The sequence below is a fragment of the Caloenas nicobarica genome, chromosome 7, assembly GCF_036013445.1.
Source record: "Caloenas nicobarica isolate bCalNic1 chromosome 7, bCalNic1.hap1, whole genome shotgun sequence".
NCBI lineage: Eukaryota > Metazoa > Chordata > Aves > Columbiformes > Columbidae > Caloenas > Caloenas nicobarica.
Window position 1 is genome coordinate 36,058,670 of NC_088251.1, and position 14,976 is coordinate 36,073,645.

A 14,976-nucleotide genomic window follows, 5' to 3' on the forward strand; every position below is an offset into this window, starting at 1 on the left:
CCGGGCTTTGGCTTGGCCAAAATACCCTCAGTTCTGCCTAATTTTACACCCCAATGCCACGGGGCAGACCCCAGCAGGGTCACGGGCATGGCCAGCAGCTGCTCCAGTTTACAACCCAAATAAGAGCTATAAATCCAACCAAGGTTTCCCTGACTCTGCTACATACAAAATTACCCCCATTAAGTTCATTTGCACCTCCTTATCAATTAAGAGCTTCAGCCCTAGACTGATTTTTTTTTTTTTTTTTAATTCTCCATTTTTAGCTCCCAAGTCAGCATCTAGAAGCTCCCCCTGCCCTAAGGAGCACACCAACAGCCAGGGTTCCCTGCTCGCACACACCTCAGTGCAGGGCTTTGTAAGCCAGGATTTTTTAATTTTTTTTTTTAAAGCACTCAAAATTTCAAGAGGAAAACAGTTGTCGCTTCCCTAAGCTTGGAATCACATGGGCAAAGCCAAACCCAGGAGAGGGGAGGCCCCAAATGCATAGTCAGTGTTTTTTTTTCATCTTGCTCCTCTCCTCCATACACACGCTTCAAAATTCGCTAACATTTTAGGATTAGAAAAGAGCAGCCTGGGATTCACCACTCCCATTCAGCGGCAGAAGGAAAAGTGTCTTGTTCTTATTTTATTTTTTAAAATGCCTCACTGCCTGTTTCCGAGCAACACAGCTTTCCTCCAGATTTTTGGGGGCGTGAGGGTCCCCCCCCAAACCTGGGCACCCTCCTCACAGCTTTCCTGGCTTCACCCAAGCAGTTTGGGAATGTGGTGAACCACTGCGGTATTTCACACGTGGGGTCTGCATCCCAAAGTGATGCACTATTTTGGAGAGAGGGTTAGAGCACCTTGGGGGTGGTTGAGCTGCCAATAGTTTGCTGAGACAAACGGAAAAAAAAAAAAAGGGGAGAAAATGGGAGTCCCCAGAGCAGGCACATAGAAAAAGGCTGACTTTGCTGGTACTTGGTTTAAAACTTAAAAATATAAAGGTATTATCAAAAGAACAACAGTCCTGGACCAGGACAACAGACCTGTATCAGCCTGGGCTGTGTCTCTCCAGGAGCAGCAGCAGATGAGGCAGCCAAAACTCAGGGGTCAGCTAGGCTGGGCTTAAAAGTGCTCCTGGGTGTGGGGGGAGCCCAGGTGAGGCTGCTCAGGGCTGTTAAGGTCTGTCAGGGCTCTCAAGGATGAGCTAGTGCTGATTTGCAAGACAGTTTTGGCTTTGCTATAGCTTTGCAGTCCCCCCCCGCCAGCAGCTAAAACCCAGTTTACATGATGGCTTTAGCAGCGCGTCTGGTGTTTCAGAATCTTGCCCGGTGCTCACAAGGCAGGGATGAGGCACGGCCCTTTTGGGGTCAGCTGGAAGGGGTCACTGTGGGGGTTACGCCCAGGCTGGTGCAAACACACATTTAGCAGCAATGTGAGAAATTGCTGGGGATTTACAATTCAAGCTCGGCTTAAGTTCAGAAGTCTATCTGCATGTTTGGAGTCTGGCTTAAGACATGTCCCAAGCAGGACTTTTTTGGCACCTCTGTAGTCTGATGCCCAGGTCTATATAGGTTTTTGCACCCAGTGGTGCAGGATAAATGACCATTTTGCAGTAATTTTGTACATGGGAGACCTTTCTATGGTAAAATCAGAATTTTTCTGTACAGGAAATTTTGCAATCGAGTCCCCCCCTGAACTCTTGGCTGTTGGTTCTGGGTTTGACCCTCCTCTGCTCTTTGTAACACTGAGTTATGGCTGGCGAGAGGCGAGGGCTCGCTCCAGATTTACTGTCCTTGGCCTGGATCTGTTTTTTTTCCAAACTGGAAATTTGGAAAGCAACTCACCTAAAGAATTTGGGAGGGAAGAAAAAAAAATAATAAAGGAAGGCGGGTTGCAGCATTTGCTCTGAAGGGAAGGCAAACCCCGGGCCCCCCGGGCCCCAAATCATGGTCCAAAGAAACCTCCAGCACTTTGATTTAATAGAACCAAGATCTTTATTGATCTCACTGTAACAGCAACCACTGGCGAGAGCTTTTCTCCTCCCAAACACCTGCTTGAATAGACGGTAAAAAAACCCAACTCTAGACCCTGCCTAGCAGAGGAGCTGCCCCAGCAAGGCCAGGCACTGTCTCCCTGCTCTTCAGCCCCGAGCCCAGTATAAAAGAGAACCGGGAGAAAGTCACTGGGATGGGGAACAGAGACAAAAGGAGGTCAGGAAAAGGGGTATTTAGAAAAAAAAAAGTGTTTTCCCTCTGGCTCCTGTCTATAAGTTGTCCTTGGATATTTTCTTTTTTTTTATTTTTGGCTTGGAAAACAGGTTTCCCGAGACGAGCGGCTGTGACGAAGGCGCCGGGTCCCTGCATCCGTGGTGGCCATCCCTGCTCCGCAAAGGATGTCCTCACCCCTGCCCCTGCCGCTCCCTCCATCCGAGGACCTAACAGACCTCCTAGGATCTTCGCTTTAAGGAAAAATATATTTATTTATATATAATATATATATTTGTGTGTGTCTTATCACCACCCACCCACACGCATATACATATTTCTACTTGCACTCACTCACTCGTGCGCCTACAGCGGTCGGCTACAAGTTCACGTCACATCCCACCGAGCGCTACCCATGCAAGGGAAAGGATGGGAGAGGCATCCCATTCCCTCTTTTTTTCTTCCCCCCCCACCCTAAAACGAGCAGTAGACACCCCCTCGCGAGAAAAGCAGCTGGAAGATGGGAGCTCGTGACCAGCTGCCGCACCGACCCTCACCAAACACGCCCAGAGAAATAAATTACCAGACAGAAAGTGCACATAACCTGCAGCAGGGATACTGGTGTGGGACGTACCCCAGAGCTGGGTACCGGGGTGGGGCGACCCCGGTGAGGGAGGGAGGATGGATGGAGCAGGCACTCAGGTGGGGGCTCATAAAATGGCACTTGAGAAGGTTACAAAGCTGTTGACGGCTTCCAACAGGCAATAAAAAAAATTACAGGGGGGGCTGGCAGGCTCAGGGGGGCACAGCACTGCCGTGGGGTCCCCCGCCACGCACGCCCTCACCCAACGCTGCTCTTCAAGGCAAGAGTCGCACCAAGAGAGGAGAAAAGACAAATCCCATCTCTGGGGGGCACGGGCAGGATGGGCACGACGTGCCAAGCTGGCATCCCGCGATAGGAGCGCCAGCTGCAGCATCACATCCCTGCGGCGTCTCACCAGCGAGCCCCCCGATTCCCCCCCGGGCACCCAGTTATTCCTGAGACATCCGATGGTGCCGAGGGATTTTGCTCCTGTATTATTCACATTTTAAAGGGGGAGATAAAAAAAAAAAAAAAGCACTTTCCCAGAGGCGCTTGTCCCCAGCCTGAAAAAAAAGAAGCGTTGCCGGTAAAGTGCCCCTTTTTAGTACCAAAAAATAAAAGCAAGGGGGGTGTTTTGTAACATATGGCTACATCGTTCTGAGTCCTGGCTTGGTGGGTTGGGGACGCAGCGCCCGGTCAAAGGGCCGAGATGGAAGAAATCCGGGTAGGAGAGAGACACGGGCACCCAGAGCACCAAAGGGAAGGGGCTGCCAACGTTGTCCTCCACCGAATGCCAGCGGGTCCCGAGGGAACTGAAAAAAACCCCCACCCTGGGGTGCAGGCGGGCACTCGGTTTTAGGAGCAACGCTTTCCCCCCCACTCCCAAGAGGCTGCCCAAATTTTCCAGGAGAAGGGACAAAGGAGGTGATGTAGCTCCAGGCCACCAAGCTGCCGCAGATGGGAGGTTTGGGGTAACGGGAGGGTTTTTTTTGGGGGGGCGAGTTGCCCCACAAGGCAGCAGAAGAGGCAAAGGGATGTTTTAAAAAAGCAGCGCGGTGGAGATCGGGCTGCCGGCGGGCGGAGGAGGATTGGATCCAGGCGGGATGCTCCGTCCAGCACACACCGGGACCGGTCACCCGCAAAGGGGGAGAAGCCAGAGCCGCGCTCCTCAAAAAGAGGGGGTGGAGGTGGGTGGGGAGGGGGACGCCGGCGGGGACCGCTGCCGCCTCCGCCTCGCCGGGACGGATCCTGCTAAGCCGAACGGGGTGTGCACAGGTCTGGGGAGTTGCTGCCGCTCCATGGTTCCCGCTCAGATATCCATCTCGAACTGAGCATCGTCCCCTGGCGAGAGGCAAGGGGAGAGGCGTTAGGGGGGTCACACCCCCCCCCCCCCCCAAATACCTCCCCGAACCCCATCCCGGGGGTACCTTACCCATGGATGATGGCTTCCCCTCCTGGTGGTTCAGGCTGTTGGCATCCGCTTTGGGCTCCTCGCCAGCCGAGCCGGGGCTGGTGACGCCGGGAATATTGGGGAGGTGACAAGGCGGGGTCTGCGCCATGGGGGAGTTGCGACGGTCCAGCAGGAACTTGCGGTCGTAGATGATCCGGGTGCCTGGAGGAGGGTGGGGGACGAGAGGAGGAATTTGGGGGGGATCCAGCCCGGCGGAGCGTGTTTGCTGAAGGGTCTCCCGGTGGGACGGGTGCCCTGGCCAAGGACCTCGGTCCACCGAGGATCAGCGGGGGGGACAATTTGGGTGCGCGCTGCTGCCCGCGCTTATCTGGGCACAGCGGGCGATAACTCGGCGCTGGATAAACACCCCCCCGGGGCGCTCGGGGCTGGCCCGGCGCAGGGCGCTGGCGAACTCACGGCAGGGCTGGGAACGCATATCCCGGGGGTACCGACGGATGCAGCTCCCCGAAATATCCCCCGTGTCGCTCTCCTCAGCCTGCGGATGCTCCGACCCCGGGGTGACACAACGGGCCGGGGCAGAGCCCCCTCCCCGCCCCTCGCTGGGGGTCGAGCGCCCGGTGCCCTCGTCCCACCGGTGCCGCCTGCCCGCGCCGGGACCCTCCGCGCCCCCCGTTATACCCCGGAAAAATGCTACAGCCCGCTCAAAGCGCTTGCCTTAAGGGCGCTCTATATACGCGATAAGCGCGCGATGGGCGCGATAAGCGCGCGATAGGCGGTGTCGGGAGCGGCGGACGGGCGGCAGGAGCGGCTCCCCCGGCGCCGCCGCCCCGCAGGCCCTGGTGTGCGCGTCCCCCCCCGCACCCCCCCCCCCGGCGCTTTTACCTCCCGGGGTGGTGGAGAAGAGGGTGCCGCCGGGGGTGGTGCAGTAATCCGGGGGGAGCTGCGCCGGGTCGCTGAGGGCCACGGTGCGGGTGGGGATGGCCCGGCTCTGGCTGGGCTGGCGGCCGCCGGCGGACGACATGGCCCCGCGCTATTGTCCCCGCGGAGGCGGCGCGGAGCGGGCACCGCCCCCCCCCCCCCGCCACCTCCCATCGCCCCCCCCAGCGCAACCGCTCGCCGCCAGCAGGGGGCAGGTGCGGGGGCGGGCGGCGCTGCCTGCGCCTTCCCACGTGGTCTAGCGGTGAGGATTCCTGGCTTTCACCCAGGCGGCCCGGGTTCGACTCCCGGCGTGGGAAGAGTGTTTTTGGGGAGGGGTGGAGGGATCCAAGAGGGCCTCGCGTTCAGGGTTCGTCAGCCTGGAGAAGAAGAGGCTCCAGGGAGACCTTATTGCCACCTTTCAGTTCTTAAAAGGGGCCAGTAAGAAAGATGGGGAGACACTCCTTATCAGGGCACGTCACAATATGGCTTGGGGCAACAGCGGTTTAGACTGAAGGAAGGGAGATTCAGGCCAGACAGGAGGAAGAAATTTTTCACGATAAGGGTGGCGAGACACTGGCCCGGGTTGGCCAGAGAGGTGGTGGATGAACCATCCCTGGAGACATCCCAGGCCAGGCTGGACGGGGCTCTGAGCAACCTGAGCTGGTGCAGATGTCCCTGCCCATGGCAGGGGGGGCGCTGGACCAGTTTGGAAGGTCCCTTCCGACCCGAACTATTCTATGGTTCTATGATTCTGCAAAAACCTTTTGGCTGACCCGAGCTGATCAAAGTCCCCAGGAAAGCGGATGCATCCCCATATCCCAAATACACCGAGCCAAAAAGCTGGGAATCCCACACCCCAAAGGCTACACTGTCGCCAGAAAGGGGAAGCATCCCCATATCACAAATACATGAACTCAGAAAGTTGGGAATCCTGTGTCCTGAGGGCCACATCAGCCCCAGATCACCAGGAAAGGGGATGCACCCTCATTTCCCAAACATACCACCCTGGAAATTTGGGAATCTCAGAGCCCGAGAGCCATGCCAGCCCCAGCACAGCCTCCCTCCCTCCCCTGGGAACGCTGATCCTGATGGTTATTTTTAGCATCCCTCTCCCGAGAGTCCGGAACGGCTGGTTTCTCCCTCCGGCCGTGGATCCCCCTGGCCACAGCACGTCCCTGGCGGGACCGGGCACCCGCATGCAGAAGAGGATGGGCGAGGCGGTGGCCCGGGTGGCCAGGAAGGTGAACGACACGGTGGAGAACAAAACGGATTCCCTGGGTAAGCCAAGCGCTCCGGCTCGGCTCCCGCTTGGGGCCTGGAGAAGGATCGGGTGTCTGGAAGCCGGGCTCTATTTTTTGCTGCCACGGTTTAAAAAAAAAAAAAAAACCAAAACCAGCTGTCAGCCCCTCCCCAGGTGCTGTGCCCAGGGCTCCCGCACCCCCAGGGAAAGGAAAGGCTCCCCAAAGGGCTCTCGGCCCCTCCAAAGCGTGAGTGGGTTCCCAGCAATGGCACATTATCCCTGAGGCAGGTCTCCCGGGGTTTGAGTCTCCCCCTGCATCGCCTTGTCAGATTTGTGGGTTTTCTGCAGTTTTCCTGTTTCTAGCTAATATCGGAGACCCGTGCGCAGTTCATCAAAAGAGGGAGATGAAAGCTGCTCATTTTTATTCATGCTGGATTCCCAGCTCTGGGGTATAAACCAGCATATGCTGAGAGTCAGAGCTTCATTGCTCAGCCTCTCAATATTCTCCTGAGCAAGATGATAAGTGGGGGAGGACCGAGCTTGTGCAGCCCCCGCTGTGGCTTTGGGGAGGGGGCAGGCAGCAGAGCCTGTGCTGAGCATCACAGCATCGGGATACAGGGTTTCCATCCCCTGGCATGTCCCAGAAGGGGAAACAGACACAATTCAGAGCGAAACAAAAATGCCAACGGGTTAAAAGCACAAGCCAAATCCTTTTTCCCCTCCATCACCATGGGAAATCCAGCCAGGAGGGTGCCCAGGGAAAGCCCTGCTCCATCTCAATCAGTGTTGGAGGAAGTGTCTCTGGGATGCTTGACCTTCCCCGGGGGGCTGGGGCCATGGGAAGGGGAATTACTGACGATATTAGACATGGACAGGCTGACTGAGGATTTGCAGAAGGATGCTGCAGCATGGAGGTCAATGCAATGTGATTTGGGGTTGAACGCACCTTTAGCTTTGCTGATGGGAACAAGTGGTGCTTGTGGAGGTGATTGTAAAGATCCCTGTGATGAAGAGGAAGCAGCATCCAGGGGCGGCAGCACCCAAAGAGGTGGAAAACAAGATGGGAAGCATTGCTCCATCCCAGCTCGGGTGCGTTATAAGATGCCTGGCTCTCTCTGGGGGCAGATCTGGCCAACTGCAAGCTGATGACTTTCCCCGTGGGCATCTACAAAGCCATGAGGAGCGTCACCGAGGGGATCCACCGCATCTCCCTGGCCAACAACGAGCTCAAGTCCCTCACCGGCCGGTTCATCAACACCTTCAGCCAGCTGAGAGGTAAGGGACAACCCCAGCTGCTTCCAAACCCCTGGGACCCATCAAAGACCCCCAGACTGCTACAGAGGGGCCACAGCACTGGCGAGTTTCCCCACAACAGTTTTTGCTTCTCTGCAGACACACCACATTCCAAGCCCCCCACCCCCAGTCCATTTTTCTTTACGCTTTGCAGGATGGGGGCACTGGTTTTGCTCTCATCTGCCCTCCCAAACTCACGCCTCGTCACCTCCAGCCATTTTCAACTGCTGCAGGATCCCTCATCACCCTCCAGCTCCCTCCAAGGACAGGGCTGGTGATGAAAGAGGACAGAAAAAGCAGCCTGGGTACAATGATGCATGGCAGAGATGGGGCATTTCAGGCTGCAGAAGGCATGCTGACTTGTGCTGCTGGCTAATTAGCCCCCCCGTCTTGCAACATCCACAATAATTGCTCACCCTCTGCAGGAGATGGGGACAGTTGTCGGCGCACGGCTGGTGCCGTGGGGACACATCCCTGTGGCACCCAGCAAAAGCTAATCTGCTAAAACGTGGTCATGCAAGTGTCCAGAACCATGGTTTGGAACCCTGGGAACTACAGCAGGGCTTTGCCTACCTGCAGCAGCACCCGGGGGCTCTGGCAGCTTGTAAAAGCAAATATTTGGTTCACACCATGTACTGCACGAATGCCGCCGTGGTGGATGTCTGGGGAGGCTTCCCCTGTTGTACTGGAGATTGGAAACACCCCTAGGCTGGAGAAAAGAAACACATCAAGCAAAGGAAATCAATTTTCGTTTTCTAGACAGCACAGCGAGCCCCGAGGAAAAAAAAAACCAACAAAAAAAAAACCCTGAATAGGTCTTGCTTCCCAGCAGGGGTTTTGCTCCACCAGTGAACAAGTCACTCAGGTAATGAATGTGCGGGGCCTCTGCAGGGGAGAGATGCCCTGGGGCTGGGGACAGCCTTGCACCAGCCTGAATAAGGCCAGACCTATAAATACCAGGTATTAGCGGGAGTAGGCCAGCTTGCATGGGTATTTATAGAGCAGAAAGCCCTGTGTCACTGGAGAAGGGCACTGGGAGAGCAGGATTTGGGGTGTCTGTCCCCACAACTCACGGGGACACACAGGACTGCTGCTCCTGGCCCCAGGGGAGCTTATTTCTGGGGGAAAAAGCATCCCAGATGGTTAAACTCTGTGGAATAGATATTTTTTGCATAAAAATGCATTTCTTCCACCACTCTGTTTATATCTCAGAGAGGTTCAGGCACGTGAAGAAAGAAAACTAGCTTTAAGCCATGACAAACATCTATTGGGGTCATTGCTCTGGCTTCACAAAGAAATATCGCTCCTTTCTACAGCTGCTGCTTGTGAAATGCTGCACGGATTTCACTAAGAAAGCCCAAGGAAGCCCAGAAACATATTGCTCCTAAAAGCAGTATTCACAGCAGGCAAAAGTACACCAGCAAACCATGGAAATGAGAAGAAAAAAAATCCCATTTCCAGGGGAGGAAGTCCATTGCTGGACCTGGCAGCCCATGGGACACAGAGGCTGTAAATTAAGCTGTGCATTAATTATTTTTCGCATCTTTTTCCCCGCAAATGGCAGAGCTCAACCTGGCAGGCAACTACCTGCACCGCCTGCCCGAGGAGGTCACCTCCCTGCTGCACCTCCGGGCCATCAACCTCTCCCGCAACAGGTTTCGGCGCTTCCCCGAGCCCTTGGCCGCTGTGGCCACCCTGGAGACCATCGACCTGGAAGAGAATGAGATCACAGGTGAGAGGGACCTTTTTTCCTGCGGAAGATGAGGATGAGCATCACCCCGAGGCAGCTACGGTCCCAGCAGTGGTGCTGATCCACATCCCCGAAGCTCTGCTCGTGGTCCACCATCCCCTGAGGATGCTGCCAGGGCACAAACCCACCTGAACATTTCCAAGAGCAAATAGGAGCCATGACATTACAAAATCTCCTAAAAAAAACCCAAACCAAAACAAAACAAAAAAAAAAAAAACAAGAAAGGAAAGGAATAGTAAGAGCTGCTCATCCCCCAGCCCTGCAGTGGGAGGAAAGTTGTTCATACTCAATGCTGAAGCCTTTGGAGTCCTCGAAAGCTGGGCAAAAGGGCCGGCTGTTGCTTGTAGATAAAAGGGGATTTATTTAGGAGAGTTTTCAAAGACTAAAGGCTGGAGCATCCCACGTGGATCCCCAGGGAGGCGAATATCCAGTCTACTCGATTTTGCAGTTTTATCTGGGACAGCTTCAGCTGCTGCTGGGAAAGCTGTTCCCTGCAACATGGGTTTTATTAGCAGAATCAGCTGCTCCCTGGCCACGCATGTAGAAACACAAGATATTAAATACTGCTTCCATGACAGCGAGCGAAATACATTGTTTTCCTCATCCCTTTTTTTTCTCTCCCACCTCCAGAGAGAGCTGGCTCACTCTCAGTTCCTTCCATCACTTTTTGAGCTTAATTGGGCATCTTCAATTAGATTCAATGCAGGTGCTGAGGTCTCCAAACTTTATATTTCCCACTCATTTTGTGCAAGCAGGCTGCTTCAAGAAAAGGATACAGCTTTTTGCTGCATTTTTCCCCTGCTTGAATGCAGGGAGGAACAGATGCAACAAGGGTTGCACCCGGCTGGGTTAATCCTGGGGGAGAAAACCCATCTGCCAGGCTCCCCTCAGCTGCTGTTATCAGACTCGAGAAAAATAACGACAGCATAGAAATTAACAATGTCAAGCTAAAATGTTTCAGGGACATATCTTAGTAATGAGCGTGATGCTGTCTAGCTGCAGAAATAGGTAAGATTAGCTTATTTTATGCATTTTCTGAAAAGGGAAGAGGTAGAGATTAGAAAGAAAGAGGTGCTGCAGCCCATTTTTCCAAGAAAACAAAAGTTTGGGCAACTGCATCACTCTCAGGTGCCTTCCCCACCACCTTCTGGGCTCATTCACACAATGGCCTCCCAGGGACAGGAGCATCCCCAGAGCTGCAGCAGCTCAAATCCTTCCCATCTAAGGAAAACCATCTCATCTCCAGTTTCACCCTCTGGATTTCCCTCAAGCCTCTAAGGCTGAGCTTACCTGGGGTTGAGTAGCACAAGGACCAGCCTCCCTGTGCCAGTTATCTGTGCATGAGTTTGTATTTATATACACATATGCATTTTTATATCCTAACACAGTTCTACGTATTATTTATGGGCTTGGACTTGTATATACACCTTTTCCTCCGACACTGGCCTAGCACAACAGGGTAAGGAAAGCCCATCAGCTTGAATTTAATCAGCACAAATTCTTATTTTTTCTTAACAGCCAAGTAGGATTTGAGCCCTTCACACTCATTTCACCCCAGGAGAGAGTATTTTTTTGTTTCCCTCCTTGCTTCTATGCACAACCCACCCACTACAGCTGGCTGAGAACCCTCTTTTAGCAGCAGGGTCTCAAGAACAGCTGACGTATCCTTAGAAAAGCTGTCGAGGCATCTAGAAGTCCATCCAGATGCTGTTCTCCAGCCAGCCCAGCCCTAGAAGGAGCTGCCCCAGCGGTACAGAAACTGCATTTCACTGCCTTTTATACTTTGGGACCCAGGTTGCACCATTTAGCCCAATAACAAGCTGAGGACCCTGCTCCAGATAGAAGACTGTTGGGCAAGAGAAGGATGTTCTCCAGACCAGGGTTGGGAGATGGGGTTTTGGGAAGAGTTGGGGCTTTCTCCATCAGCACGAAAATCCCAGATGGTTTGGTTTTTAGTGCTGCTGCAGCTGTTTACTGATCCTGCTTGTCATCCTCTGCCCTCTCAGTGATGCTCATAGCAGGGCTCCAAACCAGATTAAAAGCCCCTGCTGCAAGAGGGCTGAGTCACCTACTAAAACACATTGAACTGGAGATGGTAGGTGATGTTTTCCCAGCTAAATAGAAAGAGGAGTCAAAGGCGGTTAATTAATGCCCGCCTGGAGTCTGTGGGCCCTGAAGGAGACATTTAGTGCCACAAACTGCCCTTTTCATCTCCATGAGCTCTTAACCCTGGAGTGTAATTATCTATATATTAACAACAGCGCCTTTAACTCTTTTTCTCTGTTAATTAGAGTGATATCAAATTAGCATTTTCATCTCCCAAGTCCATGGGGGGTTTTTGGTGCCTGAAGCTTCAGTTTCTTGTTCCCTTATTCCTTAATTAATGGTTTAATGCAGAAGATGTTGAGACAGCAAGGGGAGATGCTGGAGACCACTACCAAGGCTGGGCAGGGCTAACTGTGGCTAATTTTCTCTTCTTGAGCATCAGAGAGACGCTCTTATATTGGGATAATGGCATGGAAAATGCATCTTTGTTAAAGCTGCAGAGGAGCCAGCGAGTGAGTTTTTATGGGTGGGTTTGGAGGAGCTGGTGGTCACTGAAGGATGTGGATAACACTGAAACGTGACTGGGAAGTGGCTCCGCTGAGCTGGGTCCTTTCCCCTTCAATTTGCAGCCGTACGTGGCTGCGAGATTTTCGGGGCTGTTAATGTTCATTAAGCGGCTCCTCAGATGCCTCGGCAGCCCTTTCATCTGAAGGAGCTGGGTTTTTCACTGACTTATTATCATATTCTCATCTGAGAAAATGACTGTTCGCTTCAATTATGAAAGCGCTTCTTTTTTCCTTTTTTTTTTTTTCGTTTCCTTTCCTTAACTGGTGAAGCCAGCATGAATAATTCAGGCTCAAACACAAGTGCCTTATCCTTTGGGGAGCTGGCAAGCGGTGCTTTGGGTTGCTTATAGAAGAGTTTTTGGCTCCCGCAGCCATATAGCTATAGGCTGCACTGTGTGCCCTGCCTGTCGCTTCATGCTGCAGGTGAGTCACTGCTCCTTACCTTAAATTAAACCACAAAACTGGGCTGTTCCCATCCCAGGCAAGGTTGGCTCCCTAAAATACTTCCGTCAGCTCCCTAAATTTAAGCAAGGTGGGGGGTTACCACTCTGCATTACCTTAGAAGATCATTAAACAGGAAGATCTATCAAAAAAAAATTTTTTTTGTGCATCAAGGGGGAAAAAAATGCAAAATTATGCAGGAGGGATGGCAGAGAACAAATCCACCATAAAGAAGAGGCATTAAAAAATCCATGTGAAGTTCAGCCTGATGAGAGGGACATGCTGCTGAGAAATATGTATATTACAGAAAATAGCTCTGCTCTCTGGGGGAGAGAGGGGGGAAAAAAGTCATCAGGATGTTCGAGTCTTTTTCCAGCATAAAATAAGTTTTGTGGCTTAAAAATCATGTAATCACGTACCCAGCTGGAATAACAACACCGCAATTCTGCTCCAAGTATTGGCAGAAGGAATCAGAGCTGGGGATACAAAAGGCTCTTGTCATTTTGGTGGCCAAATTAAAAAGAAATTGTTCTTGGTAAACTCAGGTAGGTGGGCTTTTTAAGCCCAAAATATTGTGATTTGTAACAAAAAGCTAAATCTGTCATCTTTTAATGATCTTAATGGTTATGTTTCCATATCAGTCTTGAAATCCTCTGCTCACAGTGGATTCACATTGGGACCATCCATGAGATCTGCACCTGTTTTTTAATGTAAAAGGCTTTCCTTTTGAAACCTTTTCTAAAGGAAAACACCCAAATTCATGGAAACTGCGAAAGAGGAAGGTGTCCAGAGATGGCCCAGAGCTGTTTTTGCAGCCTGCCCAGCAAGGGCCAAGAGCACGTGCTCTCCTGTTAGCCTGGTGAGGGCTCCTGGGCATTGCAACACTGGGAATAAAATAAGGGAATAAGTCTTTGAATACCAGTTTAGCAACCTAGCAGTGTTTTTTTTAGGACTGGGAGAACTGGAGGGCAGCATCCACATTTAATATCATGGTGTTTACACCTTGTCAAGACATTGGAACAGGCATATAATTTAATATTATTTGATGGTGTGTCCGGTTTGATAAAAGCAGGAGTGGGGTTTGTTCTGGGCTGCCCATCTTACCGCAGCTTTTCCCCTCCTCTGCCACTCCGAATTCCCCAGCGGGTGCTCACCTGGGTGCTCTCTTTTGCAGAGGTGCCGGTGGAGAAGTTGGCCTCCATGACATCTCTGCGGAGCCTCAACCTGCGGGCAAACCCCGTCGGCCCCGAGGTGCGGCTCCTCGTCCGGCCCCTTGTCCCCTTTGACCTGCTGCTGTCACCAGAGGAGCCCACCCCCAAAGCCTGAAAGGGTCTTGGGGTGCCCGAGAGGAGCCAGGAGAGCTCTACCCAGGGGCAAGAGTGGTTTGGCTTAGGGCAGTCCCTGCTACGCCGCTGTTTCTGTCCCAAACCCACAGCAAGGCAGCCAGTCCCTGGTTTTTTTCCTTAATAAAAAGTAAGCAGAAGGGACAGCGCAGCCAGGGAATCTCCCGCTTTGTGTTTTGCCAAGCGCTTGGGGGGAAGCGGAGCTGCGATGCGGTGCAAGGTTTGGGTGAAATTGGGGCAGCTGGATACTCAGCTGCATCCATCCTGCCCGGCCAGTGCTGGGGAGCATCTGCTGCCCTGGTCCAGGGCTGGAACAGTGGGGGACATCCCTGTGGCTGTGAGCGTTCCCCCTGGGATTGTTGATACAGCAACGTGCCAAATGCCTGATTAAATGTTTTCCTGTATCTACTAGATTTATGAGTTATCAGTTGTCTTCTCCTTAAAGAATCCCCAAGGCTGCTTGTTGCAGCCCAGGCTGATGCCTCCTGCTGGATTCTGCCCAGACCTGAGCAGCATTTCTCTGGATTTTCCCCAGGAATTTTTTTTCCCCCATGCTTTTTCACCATGGAAATCAAAGCAACACAGTGTCAGAGGGTTCCTGCACACTGCTCAATGCCACGGCTGTCCCCAGAACCATGCACCCACCTCCTGGGTGCTGTGGGTCTTCCAGACGTGCTGCTTTCTCTCCCAGAAAGAAACGGGCTGTGAGACTCAGGATGTGGCTCCTTGGTGGCACTGCCAGCACGCTGGTGTCCTGGGAGAAATCGCAGCCATTGTCTCACAATTCCCTGTTTAAATATCTCCCATGTTTGATGCTTCACATTTTTAAGGGACAAATGCTTCCAAACGGTGTGGGCTGGCTGGGGGCAGCCACGAATAGTTAATCTTGGAAATATTTGACTTCTAGCCTTGCCCAAGCCAAACTTTGGGAGCAGAGCACAGTAAGAGGGGGATCGCTGGTGTTGGCAATGACGGAGGAGCTGGACTCGGACCAGCAGCCCGAAGGGCCGTGCTGCTTTTCCTCATCGTGTGGGTGATTTACATGGGGTGGAATATGAGAGTCCCCCCCAGTCGTGTTGGGGCTCCCAGTGCGTTTTCCCCCCAGGGATAGGCAGGAGCACTACTGGGGACACTGGCCACCAGCTGGAGAGAGTCACCAAGTCATCAGCATGGGAACCTAGCGGGGAGGCGAGGGGGAC

At 53.0% G+C, this 14,976-nt stretch overlaps 2 protein-coding genes and 1 non-coding gene across 4 annotated transcripts; 2 read left to right on the forward strand and 1 right to left on the reverse strand.

Moving 5' to 3' along the window:
- Window positions 1-1,958: 1,958 nt before the first annotated feature.
- Window positions 1,959-5,227, reverse strand: EIF4EBP2 (eukaryotic translation initiation factor 4E binding protein 2). Its single transcript, XM_065639451.1, has 3 exons — window positions 5,063-5,227; window positions 4,202-4,381; window positions 1,959-4,110 (listed from the first exon to the last, which is right to left on the reverse strand). The coding sequence occupies exons 1-3, from the start codon at window positions 5,199-5,201 to the stop codon at window positions 4,079-4,081; spliced, it is 351 nt and encodes a 116-aa protein (XP_065495523.1). The 5' UTR covers window positions 5,202-5,227; the 3' UTR covers window positions 1,959-4,078.
- Window positions 5,228-5,343: 116 nt separating this feature from the next.
- TRNAE-UUC (transfer RNA glutamic acid (anticodon UUC)) lies at window positions 5,344-5,415 on the forward strand. The gene has a single exon. It is a non-coding gene; the product is annotated as a tRNA-Glu (tRNA).
- Window positions 5,416-6,203: 788 nt separating this feature from the next.
- Window positions 6,204-14,190, forward strand: LRRC20 (leucine rich repeat containing 20). Of its 2 annotated transcripts, XM_065639064.1 has the most exons (4): window positions 6,204-6,376; window positions 7,464-7,613; window positions 9,196-9,363; window positions 13,609-14,190. In XM_065639064.1, the coding sequence occupies exons 1-4, from the start codon at window positions 6,295-6,297 to the stop codon at window positions 13,758-13,760; spliced, it is 552 nt and encodes a 183-aa protein (XP_065495136.1). In that variant the 5' UTR covers window positions 6,204-6,294; the 3' UTR covers window positions 13,761-14,190. The 2 variants fall into 2 exon arrangements, with proteins under 2 accessions (XP_065495136.1, XP_065495137.1); XM_065639065.1 differs by lacking the exon at window positions 7,464-7,613.
- The last annotated feature ends 786 nt before the right edge of the window (window positions 14,191-14,976 follow it).

What these genes read in the sequence shown, in the direction of transcription:
- EIF4EBP2 (XM_065639451.1), bottom strand. Translation starts at nt 5,201, where the DNA reads ATGTCGTCCGCCGGCGGCCGCCAGCCCAGCCAGAGCCGGGCCATCCCC. An exon ending in CTTCTCCACCACCCCGGGAG is followed by an intron (nt 4,382 to 5,062) that starts GTAAAAGCGCCG and finishes ACCCTCCTCCAG; the next exon opens with GCACCCGGATCATCTACGAC. An exon ending in GGGGAAGCCATCATCCATGG is followed by an intron (nt 4,111 to 4,201) that starts GTAAGGTACCCC and finishes GCCTCTCGCCAG; the next exon opens with GGGACGATGCTCAGTTCGAG.
- LRRC20 (XM_065639064.1), top strand. Translation starts at nt 6,295, where the DNA reads ATGCAGAAGAGGATGGGCGAGGCGGTGGCCCGGGTGGCCAGGAAGGTG. An exon ending in GAACAAAACGGATTCCCTGG is followed by an intron (nt 6,377 to 7,463) that starts GTAAGCCAAGCG and finishes CTCTGGGGGCAG; the next exon opens with ATCTGGCCAACTGCAAGCTG. An exon ending in GGAAGAGAATGAGATCACAG is followed by an intron (nt 9,364 to 13,608) that starts GTGAGAGGGACC and finishes TCTCTTTTGCAG; the next exon opens with AGGTGCCGGTGGAGAAGTTG.